Consider the following 17,460-nt stretch of genomic DNA (forward strand, 5'->3'; position numbering starts at 1 on the left):
CCCGTTTTAAATAAACTGAAACTGTCCGTGTTAGGGAGGTTTTCTATCTTAAAATTAAAATAGTGAACACGTCCGTTTGTTTAAAGGAAAGTAATTTGAATGAGATCTCAAAATAAGAAGTTTTTTCCCGGAAAATGTGTCCGTTTATGGGAATTATCCGATTTTTGAACCTGTCCAGTAAGAATGGTACATCGTACATTTAATAAATACAAAAAAAATATCAATATAAAGCGCAAAATGTTTTCAAAGACCTACTTTTCTTTGAAGAAGCTGAAATAGGTAAAGCAGCTTTATTTACACATTCTACTTTAATTTAAACTATCACACAGTAATTCGGAAGTAAAATCCGAACCCTTTTGTAAGCATCTCGTAAGTAAAATTCGTAAAAAAAAAGTTGAGATAACAATCAAACATGACATTACGATGATAAAGAATGTGGGTCTCGAAAGTCCGTCTGTCTGTCATTCTGTCAGGATGTCTGTCGGTCTATATAAGAAGCTACAGCCTATAAAAGGCTGGGTCGATCTACCTCAAACTTGGTAAGTAGCAGTTTTTGGAAACTGTACAGAGCGGTTTTTGGAATTATTATTTTTTTTTACCAAAAATAACGGTACCTGTCGTATACTAATTTTGAAATTTACTCAAAAACGCCTACTACGATTTGGATCAAAAAATTCAAGTAAAAGTTATAACACAAAGTCTATCTTTTTATGAAAAAAATTTTTTTTTCAAAAGTCGATATTAAAGCTTAAAGGTACCTCCTATACAACCATTTTTTTAAATCTGACTTTCTCCCAAATGATTTGTTTGATTTCAAAGGTTTATTTTTAAACGAATGTCTTTATATTGTTTTTATATAAATCAAAAATAAAATTTTGAAAAAAATAATTTTTGGATTTAAAAAAAAAACGGGACATTTAATTTTATTGAAAATTTGGTTTTATGTGTTGATTAATAATTGCTAAAAAAAAAATAGGATATCAACTTTTTTTAATTTAATTTTTAAGTGCTGCTAAAAACAGCGTACGAGTTTTTTTTGAAAAAAATGTTTAAAATCCACCGAAATTGATAGCACATGTAAAAATTTACTCATCTATGAGTTTTTTTTGTGGTTTTTTACCACCATTCATATTTTTTACCCCCGATATATTTGTATTTGAAGTGAGAATAGATTACATTTACAGTTCGTTAGTTTTTTTAACCGTACCATGTCCTTTATTCCTTATTTTATTTACATATAAGGGTGTTTTCACCCAAACAAACACCAATGTTTTTTTTTTAATTTTGATATGAACTGTTAAAAATTTTGGGGAAGTTTCTTCGAAAATTTGGGTTTTTTTTTTATTGAAATTTAATACTTAGAATGTATTACACTTTTAAATCTAATACAAGATTTACTTCTTAAAAATGAAACAAAACAGGGTGTCCCACAGTCACCACCCCAAATGAAAACCATGAATTTCTGAGGTCATTTTAAGTCGAAAAACATAGGAGGAAATTTTCCCGTTTTCGTTCCGTTTTTGAGTTATGACGGTTTTGAGGATTTTGCTCTTTTTCCCCTCAACTGGCTTTATCTTTGCCAAAATGCGTCTGATTCGTAAGACGCATAACCAATCAAGAATTTTGCACAATTTTAGTTAGTTCCAAAACATTTCTTCTGCGAACAACCGTTTCACAGCAATTTGCGTCAAACCCAATTTTTTCGTTTTTTAAATTGTTTTTTTTTTTTTTTTTTAACTTTCATATCATTTTATTAAAAAAAAAGCCCAGTTTATTTTCTTCAAATCAAAAGTCCTGACTCTGAGTTTATTTTCTCCCTTCCAATAAAATTGAGAACAAATAAACAAAAAACTCAATTTTATTGGCTCATTGCGACAAATCAACTCAAAAATAACAACAAATCATGCTTGTTTGAATGAAAGAAATGCTAGAGAAAAAAATAAACAAACGAAAAATCTGAATTTGTTTATTAATGATTTCTATGGTGACGACTCCAAAATAATTGAAAAATAAAAATAAGATATTTACAGCCCAATTATACAAATGAAAAGATGTGAATACAATTTTAAGTTATGAATTGCTATCATATAAACTGGACATTTCTGGTCCATCTTCACCTAGTCCTATAATAATATCTTCGGCAAAGTTATCCCAACTGCCTTCAAATGATAAATAATTAAATAATTGTATGTTTTTTTGTATTGCCCGCGGATATGGAGTGATGCAAGCCCGGGAGACTTGCATCCGTTTTCTGAGGCTAACCCAGTGAATCTCACAGACGGATCAATTAATTAAAACTAGGGATATCAAGAACCGTTCTTCATTATCTTATCTTAATTTTAGAAAAAGTTCAGCTGCCTCATAAATGCTTCCTTCCAGTAAGCGAATGAGTTTTTTTTTTATTTTTGCTCAATTTTCCATGGGACTTTTGATTTGAAACGACCTATACTTACGGTGACCATATTTCTGGAAGCGAAACCCGGGACGGATAAAAAAAATCGTTGGATCGATTTGAAAATATTGATTTGAAAATTAAATTTTTTTAAATAGATTACCTTAACGATTTTATGGGAGCGTTTTTGTTGAAATCGTTCAAATCAGAAATCAAGAAAATGGTTTTATAATTATGTCTGTTGATAACTTAAAAAAAAATATTTTTTAATCAAAATCGGGAGAGCTGTTTTTTAACATTTTATTTTTATTTTAAATGATTTTGAAATTGTATGATCTTTAACACAACTTTTAACATTTCCTTAAAAGTTTTGAAACTTATCTGGGTTCTTTACTCTTCTATATGTTGTTCTTTATTCGAAAATATTTTACCTGGTGTAGCAACCTTGCAAACAGAAGCTGGAACTAAAGCCTAGTCTAGAGGCGAAACGAAAATTTTCGCAGCTTTGGTAACGAAATTCTTACCTGTGCTAGAATATGTGGAGATTTTTCAATCGTTTGTCACTCCCATTTATTTGTCCAGGCAATTTGTCTTGCAGCAAAAGTTTTTTGACTTTGGAGACTTGGAAAAATATTCGTTTTGCTTCAGCAGCGTACTAGCCTTAATGCTTTATCCGAAAAATTAGAAAAATTTTAATTTCCAGCCACTCTTTTCTTATTTTTCGTACAAAGTATTTAAAATATTGAATACAAAAATCAGAGAATGTCTAAATACGGGACAATCACGGGACAAATTACAAAATACGGGACACTTATACGTCCCGGGTTTCTTAAATAAAAACCCGGGACAAGCTGTAGAAATACGGGACAGTCCCGGGTAAACCGGGACGGATGGTCACCGTACCTATACTACATAATTTAAAAAAAAATAAACAAACTGAGTAGGTATATCAAAAATAACTAATTTTTAAATAAAAAATTAATTCAAATGAATTAAAACTTTTTCTGAGCTTTATCTATTTGTTCTTTTCTTAACCACAATCCATAATAACCAAATGACCTTAGGAATCCATGGTTTTCATTTGGGGCGGTGACTGTGGGACACCCCGTATACCTATTAATTTTGATACTAATATCTCTTTTATAATTTTTTTGCAAACTTTGTATAAAGCATTATTGCCGATCAAATTTTGTCAGTTAAATTCATACATTTTACTTTAAAAAACACAAAACGATTCAGATTTCTTATTTTAATTTTTTCATCAGAAATAGATAAAGATAAAGTTATAATTTAAATGCCTAGGAATTAGTTTTGAATTCAAATTTATATTTCAATACTTTTGATTACATTTAATTGTTTTGTAATTAAAATTAACACAAAATTTATTTTAAAACTGTATAATAAAATCGTAATATTAAAAACTTTTTTTTTATTGAAAATGGACCAATTCCCAAGGTCGACTCTGAAACTACGACAGAATTTTTAACCGTGTGAGTATTAAATTACACTTACAGGAAACTACAGTTATTGGTTTCAGCAATTTTCCCGAAATGCACAAAAACATTGAAGATAAGAATGGTTTAGGTATATATTCTGATGAACACATATGAACTCATTTTTAGTCAAAAACATTTTATAACAGTACCAGTGGGAAAAATATGGTCCATTTTGAAATAATCTTAACCTTTTTTTTTACTATATCAAAAAACAATAAAACCTTATAAGGGCACGTACCACTATTGGGGACAAACGATCAATGAACATTTGAAAAGTTGTATAGCCATTCTTATGAAAAGGAGTGTACAACATTGCTAATTGTATTGCTAATTTAATATTGCGATGTTTTATTATTTTCTTTTACTCTTTATTATTTTAAGCAAACATACTATTGCTTTAATGTGGTGAGATTTAAGGTGCCCTTTTTTTCTCCGTGTATGTATACATTAATGTGATTCTACAACTGAAGAATTTAGATGTGCAGGTACATAAACATTTTTGACTTTTTTGACAAAAAACGCAATATCGTGATAAATACATTTTTGCAATATCCTAAATAGTTTGTAGACTTTTAGGTTTTTAAGCACAAAATCTTGGTTTTGTTGTTGGAAACTATGTAGGGATAGCCGCAATCACTTTTTTACTTTAAGTACAAAGTAAAAACCCTATTGAATGAAATTTTGGTACCATGCAAAATAGAAACAAAATTATTTCTCAGATTCAATATAACTGAGCATTCTGAACTGAAAACTGTTCGTAATCTTTAAGTACAGTATAGTACATTGCAGTACTATACAGTACTAAGTACAATATAGCACGCGGCATTTTAAACATTTGTTTCAAAACTTCATAATTTTTTGTGATTGAACAAATTTAAAGAAAGATTCAATTGAATGACTTTTATCTGATTCAATTGAATCCCATTTTAAACAGCAAATAAAAACCGTAGGTACTTTAGTAATTTGATTACTCAACCCATACCTACACAAAAAAAAATAACCACAAATGCATACGCATACAGATACATTTTCCTTATAAAGGTACCACAGAATCGCTCGAAGATATTATTATGTTAAACAGTCTCTTTTCTTCGGTGTTCGGAACCCTCCTCTGCCAAATGCAATTCCAACGGATTTTACCCCAGATAAATATATTGCCTTATGTGTGTATTTATATATAACCTCAAGTACTGCAACTGAAGTATATGGAATGATTCAATAACAATCAATTAAATAATGAATAAAAAAAAGTATAAAAAAGTCATTGTACCCTGCTGCGTATAAAGGCATAAACCGCAAACCAAGAAAACCAATGCACTATAGGTAGATACTTGTGATTCCCATGTTTTCTTAGCTCACACTTAAAACAATCATTTTATGGTTCACAAATAGAAAAATATTATTAAGATATTGAAAGTTTATCTTACCATTCTATAGAGCCTGTATAAATAATCCTTTGGTAATTCCATCACTGAAACAATTATTTTTAATATTTACTTCTCGGTGTGCATTTTAATTGTTGATTGGTACATTTATATGTTGTGATGCAGGATCTAGAATTCTTTGCAAATTTTGCAATTGCATCTCCACATTAACATTTGCACTCTCACTCACCAACACAGATTTTATAATAATTCCTAAAAATAATACCACTGATGTAAGTGTATACATATATAGATAGTAGGTGTATCTAGCAGGATGCTATTCTGCAAACCAACCGACTCGAATCATCCACATTCCGCTTACACATTCTTGTTTATTAATTTTTATTTTATTTTTGCGTTCGGAACCGACCCGACCGAATATATGTAGCAATGGCAATATAATTTGCAAGCGTTTTCGCCGCCTTTATGTTGCACATACGAAAGCGTCAAAAATGCAACTGCAGCTCTTTCGCACGCGATTTGCGCGTTACTACCATAAGTTCTGGGGACTTGTGTTAAGAATACGACGATGACGACGGTGAATTCAGATGTAAGATACAAACTAAAAACTGACCACAAAAAAAATCTATGCGAGAATGGAGCTGGTACTGGGAAAAGACTAGGACTGTGGCTGACTGCATCAGCCGCTGCAACATCATGATCATAACCACCAACGCCACCGCAGCTCAGTACCAAAACACTATTAGCCTATAGAACTATGCGTCAAAGACTGATGGTGCTAGAGGCGCACTCCAACAAAATAAAAACGAGATAACAATGAGAATTCGGAGAAGAAAGAACTATTCGCTGATTGGTGTGGCAAAGGCAGAGGCAGAGTGTGAATGTCGATGCCATTTGTAGCATATATCGGATGAAGCCCACTCGCGTAGATTAGATAGATTTTTACTTGTTGGATTAGCATTGAATTGAATTTTCCTTTGTTTTTTTTTTCAAAGAATTCTAAGGATGTAATAACTAAAAAAAAAGGAAAGTAGGTCGTAGATGATGGGTGGAGGTGCTCGCTCATTTTTGTTCAAATTTAACAAATTTAAAATAATTAGTTAATGCGTAGATTCGTCATTGTTTTTATTTTTTTTTTGTAATTAAGATTTGCTGGGACTAAATGAAAGTAACAAAGAATAAGAAAATAAACAAATGATTTACTTTGATATATTGTACATATAAGACCATCACCATGACATCTTTTAAACAGAATTTTTTGAATTTCGAAATATTTCAAAAACTTAATTTAAAAACATGTTCATCGATTAAAATAAAATTTTTGTTAAAAAAATCAATCTTGTTAAAAACGATTTTAATGTTTTTTTTTTTTTTGTTACGGGTGTGACAATTTAACTCATAATTTTATAAATTATTTACCCATTATTAAAGTAAAATTCAACTTAAGTAATCTACAAAATCAATATCAAACATAATTATATGTGTAATATACATTGTATATGTACTTGATAACGTTTCAATACACAATTTGGTTGCGTTACGGGCGTGATTTATGCCCCGAAATGAAATAATTTTAATTTTTTTTTTCATTCTTTTCCAAGTAAACAAAACATATCAGAATATTGGTCATCGGTACCTATCCCTTCCAAAAATACTCGTTTTAACGTGAAGGGTGTGAAAATAGTTTTGGTGCGGTTGTATGAATATATGTAGAATAAGACAAATTTTTTTAAATGTATTACTTAAATTAAATTAAAATTAAATCCGAAATTTTGTTATTAACCTCTTACATATTTTTCTTATAAGATAGTTGAGCAAATATTATCTTAGTGCAGAATTAATTATGAGGGCGTTAAAACTTATAAATAAACTTTCATAAATTCAAAGTACTTTCAAGCCTTATTTGTTCTTGTTTTTAGAGCAGGAAAATATATTGCTTAAAACAAATCATAGCACTATTATGTATTGTAAGGTGTTAAATCGTTTTGGAACACAGTGGGACTGTAACCATATTATGGTTTAGTATTTAATTCATTATAATCTTTGAACAAAAACAATTCATAATTTAGGTATTTAAAATTAATCAGATAAATCAATAACGGTATTTATTGGTACAAGAGATAATTTATGGTTATCTGCTTATTACGAATAAGTGCAGATGGACCGTTAATGCTTAAATGATTTGTTTGTTTCAAATAATAAAATTGTCTCCTCTGAAATTAATGCTTAATAATGTTAATCGACTTGCATACGAGGCAAGACTACAATAATTTTACGCCCGCAAAAGTATTATTTTAAGTTAATAAACATTGTACCTACGCATATAGTATTTAATTCATTAATTAAAAAAATTTAAAACGTTTTAGTCTTATTCAATGTTGTATTGTATTTCTTTTTTAATTATGATGATAAAAACCATTATCAAAATAACATCAAGCTTTACTTCAGAAAAACTGGGGCTTATCGCAAAAACTCCCCTTTAAGTCTAACAGAAATTTTAAGCAACTATGGTTCGCAATTATTCCTTTTTCATAAAAAAAATCAACGAAAACAATAGACTAGAGACTGAATGTTTAAAATTGATTAATATTGGAGTAACGAAAGCTCAAAAAATGGCAATATTAGGGAACCCGGCCGAACAGCTCTGATTTTAATGATCTTTATTTTCAAACGTCGGTAATTAAAAATACTTTAAATTCTATAGATTAAAAACTGCCGCTGTTGCCGTTTTGATTTTTTTAAATTTAATTAAAGATTTTTGTGAACAAAAAAAATTTTTTTCATTTACTAATGCCAAAAGATTGTCTAGGCAATTAAAGGAAAACAACTATATGGGAGGGAAGGACAATCTTTTATCGCTTAGGCAATAAATGCAATTTTCTCACAAATTGACTTCAAACACAAAAAAAAATATTTGAACACAACGGCAACACCTACAATATAAAAATATACGTTTTTAAAAAGCTAGAAACTAATTCATATTTTTAAAATTAAAATTAAGGAAATTGAGGAAAGGTTTTTTGAAAAAATGGTAGTTAAACTCAGATTTTTGAAAAAAAAAAAAATTATTGAAAAAATTTAATATGTCCTTTTTAAAACTTTTTCGTAATATAAAATTCATTTATTTTTCAAATTTTTTTGACCACATTTATAATGATTTTAAATTATTAAAGTAAATGTCAATATGTGTTACAGTTTATGAGAAAAATTATAAAGTATTTTATTTTCGAAGAACTTTAATAGAAGTTTTGAAAAAAAAAATTAACTTATTTTTTGTTTTAAGTTAAACATTTAAATATAAAGTAATTTCATATTCAGTCATTACCCTTTATTGTTGAAAGTTAAATAGTAAAAATGTAAAGTTCTTTTTTGCCAAAATTTTTGAGAAAATCAATTATTTCAATGCAAAAATTCAAGTTTTATAAAAAAAAAAAACCCATGAAATTGAAGTAATTTTTAATTTTTTTGTTACTGTAATATATATTTATCTTTTCCTCTTCGGAATTCAACTGATAATATTTATGATTCAATTTTAATAATTTTTTATTATTTTTTTTCTTCGTTATGATAATATTTATGGCCAAAAAAATTTTCTTAAAATAAATTCACATTTTACTAAGGAAAAGTTTGAAAAAAAGTCGTTTAAAATTTTTTAATAACATTTTCTTTTCCAAAATTCTGAGTTGAGGACCATTCTTTCAAAATTAAGTGGATTTAAATTTTACAGATAGAAATGAGATTCTGGCTTTTTAAAAAGGTGTATTTATATTGTAGGTGTTTCCGTTGTGTTAAAAATATTTTTTTTTTGTTTGAAGTCAGTTTGGGACAAAACTGGATTTATCGCTAAAACGATGAAAGATTGTCTTTTTTTAGATTTTAGCAAAAAAAATGGTTTTGTTCAAAAAAAAATTTAATTTTAATTTTAAAAACAATACGGCAACATCACCAATTTTTAACCTATAGACTTTAAAGTATTTTTAATTACCGACGTTTGAAAATCATCAAATCAGAGCTGTTCGACCGGGTTCCCTAACCCTAATAATTTGCTTTAGTTACTCCACTATAAGATACCTAATTGAAAATACGAGTTGGTAAATTTAGAAGAAAATTGATTAAACCCTTTAGGAGATATATACTACATACCTACGGAAATACTTATAAAAAAGGCTATTTTAGCAACAACAGAGGCAAAATGTATTTCCAAACAAAATTGAAAGAAATTAAATTAAATTAAGGATATCATCCTTTTTTATTTGTTAAATCTTTCAATTTCCATAAGCAATCACATTAATGAAAAATCTTTGATTTTTTAGCAGATACACCTAATTTTTTTAAGAAGAACATCCTTATAAAAATGAAATGAAGTTCACTTTGATTTCAACAGATGATTTGTTTTTATAAGAAATCTTATTTTTTTCTCTGTATTGGAATACCCTTTCCCTAACGCTATGATAACTTTATTGCAAGTTACAGCAATAATGTCACTGACAAGCAAATGTTACCTATAATGTTAGATACTGCTAAGAAGGTACCTCATATTTCTTCAAAATTAACTACGTAAATGTAGGTTGCTGATAAGCTTTTTTTTATTTCAGATGTTTACAAATATTATCTTAATGAAAGATAACTTTGACATTTCATTCCAAAAATAAAAATACGTAATCAAACAGTGTAAATACATATGTACCCACATTCCAATTCTAAATGTTATTTCTATTCCCTAAATTAATACAAACTTACAAACATCTTACACTGTCTTGTAATTATTATTATTTCAACCTTGAGACGATTTAGTCTGAATATAATATAGGAACATCCACATAGACCAGCAAAAATATAAATAAATACATTTATAATTATTAAAAACTCTCTCATTTGAATTTATTACAACGACGACTATGACTACAAAGACAACTACGACCACGACTATGACACAATAACACTCCATAGATGAACACACAAGGGTGGGAAAGCAATAGATAGATTGCGATGCGATGGACAGAAAAAACCTCCCACCCCCTTTTAATTTATTTATAACAAACAAACGCCAAATAGCGGACATATGACATGAAAACCAATTCAACTAGAGACCTAGTGAGAACACTAGAACACTACACAACGCCCATGCATAAACAATGTTTACTAAACATATTATACCTAATAGAAGATTGATATTAAATAAACAAAACCCGTCGATCAAAAAATGTTTTAAACAATAACGTTAGGTATCATAATGCAACTACGTTTATGTAAACCAATTGAAAACATCTGTGTGGCATACTAATTTTTGTAAGTAAGAAAATAAAATGTCAATTCAAACAATTCGCACACACGAAAAGTTAGTTTTTTTCTGCCTCAAGTTCATTATGAATTCCACGATGAGACGGAAGCACATTTTTGAAACGAGTTTGAGGTTGATATTTTTGTTGGAAGCTATATAATAGCTATTGCCGAATACATAGCCGTAGTCGCAGAGGAGGTAAACTAGTTATCTTCAAATTGTTGGTTTTTGCAAATTTAAAATTGCGAATATTGACATTTTTGCAAGCTCTTAATCTTAATATTAATAAAGTAAACATTTTGGTAATTACTTTTCTAATATTATTACAAATTGAAGTCAAAGTTTTTAAATACCAAACGAAAGTAGTTTCTGAGTTATAGAAACATTCATTAGCGTAGATTTCCACGATTTTGCTTTCATACGTAGAAGTGAAAATGTCTTCGATCTTTTATCCGCCAAAAATCTTATAGCGTAAACTTTCTCAAGTCGTTTTCGTTAAGAGTAAATCTATTTTAAGCACCCTCGACGAAGTCATCAAATTGAATGAATAATTTTAACCAAACCATGACTTCCCAGATTTGAACATCCCCCGAATAGAAAAGTTCAATAGTGTGTTTTCATTTGGTATAGCGAAGACGAAGTAGACGTTGAAGGACTTTAAACTCACTGGTAATGCCATGTGATCAATACAACGAAAATTCCAATCAAAAACAAATTGCCTAACTAATGGAATATTCATTTAGTATAGGTACCCTCCACCACTACGGCCTGGGCTATATCCAATCTATGATATCATACCACACTTTGATTAATTGCAATAATTGATATTTTTTCACCGTAATTCACCACACTCTATTTTTCTGTATTCTGCTTGTTTGTTTGTCTTTTTTTTGTATTTATTATAATAATTTCAGTAACAAAACAAACTATAATAAAATCACTTTTTTTCAGTTGCAAATGAAACAAATACACAAACGTACACGCAACACACTCATATGGACAAAAATAAAGTGACAAAAACAAACAAAGATCAAAAGTTAAAAATCATTTTTGAACTTTGTATACACTAACAATCTATAAGGCTTCCAACAAAGTGGTGAAATAAAAGCTGTCATTAACTGGCTATAATTACTTTGAATTCCTCACTTCTTAACAGAATTTGAGGTTCTTTAAAAAAAACAACAAATAACAACTACACGTGCAAATATAAACAAAAATTGAAGCGAAATGTGGTGCGTTAAACAAAAGAAGGTGTGTGGCAGCGGTAGGTCACGAGGCTTGCACCACCACGTCTTCGTACTAGAAAATATTTTTTTTTTGTTTTCTTAGTCTTCCCAGTGATTTTCAAAAGTAAACAAAACGCACAAAACTTCTTATGGGATCGCGCACAATTAATTACAAATTTCACATTCGATCGAGAATACAAGGAGACAGAAAGAAAAATAGACAACCTACGTTTAATAGATAGCGCACTTCGTTCTTTCAAAACAATATTACGATCTACACGTATCTGTATAGAAAACAAAAAACGTTCGGCGTTTAAAACGATCTAAATGCCAGTTGGCGACTGATCTAACAAAATTGGAAGACTCAATATGGAAGTTAACATTTTTTTTTTTTCTTTAGATACTTTTCCATACGAAGCAGTCTTCTCCGTCTCTCGATGTATTCGTATCTGTAAGAGAGACAGGCATTCCATGAAGATTGGAGAACACAAAACGCGAACGTGAAAGAAAGCGACCGGAGAGTTGGAAAGAAAACGACAATGACGTGACGCCAACGAGCGCCCACGGCCCCAACCCAGGGCTGAAATAGGTTGGGAATATAATATTTGGCCAAGACAAGAGTTTAAAACTGAATCGATTTTGTATTGGCATTTTGCTCAAAATCCATTAAAGTTGCATTTTATTTCTGTACGCGATATTTTTCCATAGTATGATATTCTTTATATTTAGCATGAAACCCCATAAATATTTCAATTTGAATTAATATTACCGTTATGGCAGACAATTATTAGAATACAAAGATCAGGGGTCTCAATCAAGTAAAATTGAACTTGTCTTGTAAGACGATATCGTTTCAAGAGGGTCAACCCAACTTATCACAGCATATCATCATAGGACAACCCATCATGAAAAAAGTTATCACAAAAGTTCGATTGGTACTAAATTCATTCTGAGTACATTTTATTTTAATGTTTTTCTTTTGGGAAGCGACACTTTTTTGGGATTATTGTTGTTTTTTTTTTGTATTGCTTCTCTTGATGAAATATTCCGATGGACTGTCCATGACTTATCATATGACTATCTCTACAGTGATTAGTTGTCAATTATATCAGAAGTTTGGAGCACATGTGAACTCCCCATCTCACATATTTACTAACAAATCCAGCCCTGCCTTTAACCGCAAGTAGATAGTTTTTCGCTCTTATTTCTTTGGTGTATTATTATTGTTGTTTTTGTCCGATTAGGGGGCAGATGAGGCGGAAAGCGCAGTCTCACACAAATACATTTAAATGTTCAATGTCTTTTATTATGATCACCGCAATTGGTGCCACAGAGGAGCTAGCTAGCAGTGTGAGAAAAAGAGAGTACAAAAGCAATGCTGATGCAGAATAAATAGCAAAATAAAAAAAAAAAAAAAACAATGATGCGTACGTACAAGCAAAATATGTATTGGCAATCGATCTTGAATATTAAATAGGGTGCTCAAGTCGGGTTTCTTCTTAATTAAAATAATTTAAAGACTTGTTTTTTTTAAGAAAGGTACCTAAATGTAATATAAATCCATATCATGCACTTATAATCAGTAGAGTGACCGCAAGAAATCGATTTGGTCGGGGGAACCCCATAAAATGTTCCGCCTTTGCAGATTTTTAGATAGCCAAAATTTCAGCTCGATTGGATAACTTTAAATGGTGCCGACACTCGTCCAAAGTATCAAAAATCTCTGTTTTTTCACTGTTTTTCGAAGAAAATTAGCTCTAGCTCCCAAAGAGATCGGGTTATTTTCACTTTTTATATATTAAATTAAGGGTAGTGTTGCTACACATAATTCAGATGCTAAATTTGTTTAGTTTTACTAAAACAGAAAAATTTTGTCATCAATTTAAATTTTCAGTACTTACCTCAAAAAGAGCTGAAGTGCAAACTCGATTTAAAATGAAACTTTTTTTAAACTGTTTTATTTAAAAAAACGAAACATTTAACAGAATTCTAAGGCTGTGTGTGAATTGCGTTAAATAGTTAACACCGTGTAAAATTTTTGACACTATTGAGGTGAACAAAAAAATTTCAGCTGTATGGCTTATTGTTTAATATTTTTCTCTGCTTCTTTTCTGCTATGAAACTCCTTTTTAATAAAAAAAATACAAAACAAAACCATCTGCAAAAAAAATTTAACTCAAATTTAACCAGGTCCCAGAGCCCAATAAATTTTTAACAGCTGAAATTTTTTTATTCACCTCAATAGTGTCAAAAATTTTACACTATGTTAACTTTTTTACGCAATTCACATAGGCCTAAAAAACAAAAAAAATAACATCGTGTTACATTTCTTATACATAATTATTGAAGTAAATACTAAAAAAATTTAATCAAGAGATTCACAAAGTAGTTTTGGAAGCATCAGGATACAATTTTCGGCCCTCACTGACTACTTGAAGTACATATTGTAACGATGAATTACCGAACTACTTTTAAGATGAAAGTCTGAACACACTACCTGCTACTGCAAAGGTAGAAATGTGAACGGACCTTTAGTAATTAAGAAACTTCCCTCTGAACGCATCCATAAGAAATTCCCTCGACTGCTGAATATCCCAAAATATCCCACTGGACTGGAAGTATGAAGCGCCCCCTCTTGGAAAGGAAGCTTCGAGAAGCAAAGACGAGAACCTTCGAAGACATTCTCGAATTCCGAATTTCAGGTATAAAAGGGCAGCGTGGACACCGACCGGATACAGTTTAATCTTGAAAGTGAAGGAGTACAGTACAAAGTGAAATAAAGTGTTGCGAATTGTTAGTAGTAAATAAAGTGATTTAAAAGTGTGTTTGTTTGAGCGAATAATAAAAGTAAATTGAGTTGAAATAAAGTGTGTTCTTATTTGAACGGAAATATAAGTGGAAATAAACGAAATAAGTTTTATTGTGAACCCGGAATAAAACATTACATTGGTGTCAGAAAAGTGGAATAAAACTTATTTATTTGTGCGAATCAGATAATTTCGCGAATAAAATAAAAAGTGCGCGTGTGTTTTAACAATAAACAAAGTGTAAAACATTTTGAAATAAGTAAAAGTGCTCGCATTTTAAAAAGTTAAAATGGGTAAGACATTAAATCAGTTAAGTTTGACTGAGCTGAAGGCGGAATTAACTAAACGAGGTCTTCCTACTGCTGGATCGAAAAATGACCTCATTATTCGCCTGCAAGATTATTTAACCCAGAAAAGCGAAGATTTGGATACATTTCAATTCGAAGTTGAAATGATAGAAGAACGAGTAAGTACTAGTTCCGATATGTCATCCATGATGGCTGTTCTCCTTGCAAAATTTGATGAACAAAGAGAACAAATGGAACAACAACGAACAGAGCAAAAGAGTGAACAACAGAATCTTCTCGAAAAAATGGAGAAACATCTAGAAGAACATCGCGATGAGCAAAAGAATCTTCTAGAAGAACAGAAAAATCTTTTAGAGGGAAAGCTTGGTGATTTCGAGAAGAAGTTCACTGCTCTTGACGAGCGTGTTGAAGAAAACAAAGAAAAGCTGTTGGCAATGGACACAAAGTTCGAAGAGAAATTCCAAGACATTACTAAAGAGTTGGACAAGGTTCGAAAAATTAAGGCCCGAGAAAGTTCTGGTGAGTATTCAAAGAAGAAGGAAATGCATCCACCAACCTTTGATGGACAAAGTTCTTGGTCGATCTACAAGAAACAGTTTGAGGCAGCTGCCACAACAAATGGCTGGGATGACGAAGACAAATGTATAGCGCTGACTCTTGCTCTTAGAGGTCCTGCTGCTGAGTTGTTACAAACTTTACCACCAGAAAAGAATGGTAACTTTGACGCTCTTGTCCAGGTCATTGAAAAACGCTTTGGAGATGGCCATATGCAGGAAGTCTTCCGCGTCCAACTCAATACAAGAGTCCAGAAAAGAGGAGAAACTCTGCAACAACTCCAAGCAGATATTGAAAGGTTAGCTCATCTGGCATATCCGACAGCAGGAGACGACATTATCAATCAGTTTGCGACAGAAGCCTTTGTACGTGCTGTATCTGATATAAATCTTCAGCGAGCAATTCGAACAGCTGGAAAACGTTCCCTTCCTGAAGCATTAGCGTTTGCACTCACTATGGAAGCAGCAGAACAGGCTTCTCAAGGCGTTCATCGGGTAAGAGAAGTTACAGTGGAGGAATGCTCTTGTCAAAAACTCGCATTCCAAAGAAACCAGCGAGACGGAGCTGCTCGATGCTGGAACTGTAACAAGACAGGACATCTCCAGCGGCAGTGCAGATTGCCACCAAGAAGAAATGCTTGCCAGCACTGTGGAAACAGGAATATTGCCCAACAACAGGTAAGCGATACAACCAACACTCATCCTCAACTTGATTCCCATTCGGGAAACGAGTAAGAACCAACTTCGAGGGGCAGAAGCTGGTTTCTGGTATCGATGGCCCCAGAACCACAATTCAAGTCTCACAGACTAAACGAGACAACAAAAGTCTGACAGTAGAGGCAACCATAAATAATAACCAACACGTGGCTACAATTGACACCGGTGCCACTGCCTCTATTGTACGAAGAGACTTGGTGAAGATGACGTGGCTACATAACACCAACAGCTACCGTCTGAAGACCGCCACAGGAGAAGCAGCAAGGGTGTACGGTGAAGTTCGTCTTACGATCCGTATGGCAGAACTAGAGTTTTCGCATGTGTTTTTGGTGGCAGATATATGTGACGAGTGCATCATTGGAATCGACTTTATGAAGGAGCATGGAATCATTTTGGATATCGGTAATCAAGTCCTGAAATACAGAAATGTGGAGATCCCAATGGTCTATGGCAGCGAAAACTCAACAACAATTAGAACTGTCATCAAAGAAGACATGTGCCTGCCTCCTTCTTCAGAAGTTTTTGTGTGGACGAAGTTAAAGGGGAACTGTGGAAACCATCGATACCTCATGGTCGAACCAGAAGTTGAGCAGAGTTCCGAAAACATCATCATCGGGAAGACTCTTGTGGCACCAAAGAACAACATGGTACCTGTACGGATACTTAACATCAAACCGTACCCAATCAAGCTTAAGAAAGGAGAAGTTGTTGGGCAATGTGAATCTGTGTCCGCAATAACTAAGATCAACGAGATGGACACACAGATGACTATGAACTCTGAGAAACTAAAGACTCAAATTCTCAAATCAGACAACTTGAGTCAACATCAGCTTAATGTTGCTGGAAGGCTTCTTCATGAATATGCTGATATCTTCTCTTCACCCAGCGGGCAATACGGCCGAACACAACTGGTGCAGCATCGAATCGATACAGGAGATGCTAGGCCGATTCGTCAACCAGCAAGACGTCTCCCCTTGGCCAAACAAGGTGAAGTTGAAGAAATGATATCGACAATGAAGAAAGATGGGCTGATCGAAAATTCCAAAAGCCCTTGGGCATCACCGGTAGTTCTCGTCAAAAAGAAGGATGGAAGCACTCGATTTTGTGTCGACTACCGCAGGCTGAATGATGTGACGAAGAAAGACAGCTACCCACTGCCAAGAATCAGCGATACTCTAGATGCAATGGAAGGAGCACAATGGTTTTCGACTTTGGATTTGAAGAGTGGCTACTGGCAGGTAGAAATCCATCCAGAAGATCGGGAAAAGACGGCTTTCTCCACAGGAAATGGTCT

The 17,460-nt window shown here is 32.0% G+C and overlaps 1 protein-coding gene across 16 annotated transcripts in view; it reads right to left on the bottom strand.

Moving 5' to 3' along the window:
* The window catches only part of LOC129910267 (uncharacterized), a 204,531-nt gene that overhangs the window by 119,233 nt on the left and 67,838 nt on the right, over positions 1–17,460 (bottom strand). The window contains exons 1-2 of one of the 16 annotated variants that reach the window (XM_055987584.1): positions 12,010–13,154; positions 5,316–5,525 (exon numbers count right to left, since the gene is read on the bottom strand). The exons of 14 other annotated variants lie outside the window; for them this stretch is intronic. In XM_055987584.1, the coding sequence (XP_055843559.1) occupies positions 5,316–5,357 (42 nt within the window). In that variant the 5' untranslated portion in view covers positions 5,358–5,525; positions 12,010–13,154. Of the gene's footprint in view, positions 1–5,315; positions 5,526–12,005; positions 13,155–17,460 lie in introns of those variants that run through there. One more of the 16 variants, XM_055987585.1, reaches the window with a different exon arrangement.

The sequence above is a fragment of the Episyrphus balteatus genome, chromosome 2 (assembly GCF_945859705.1).
Source record: "Episyrphus balteatus chromosome 2, idEpiBalt1.1, whole genome shotgun sequence".
NCBI lineage: Eukaryota > Metazoa > Arthropoda > Insecta > Diptera > Syrphidae > Episyrphus > Episyrphus balteatus.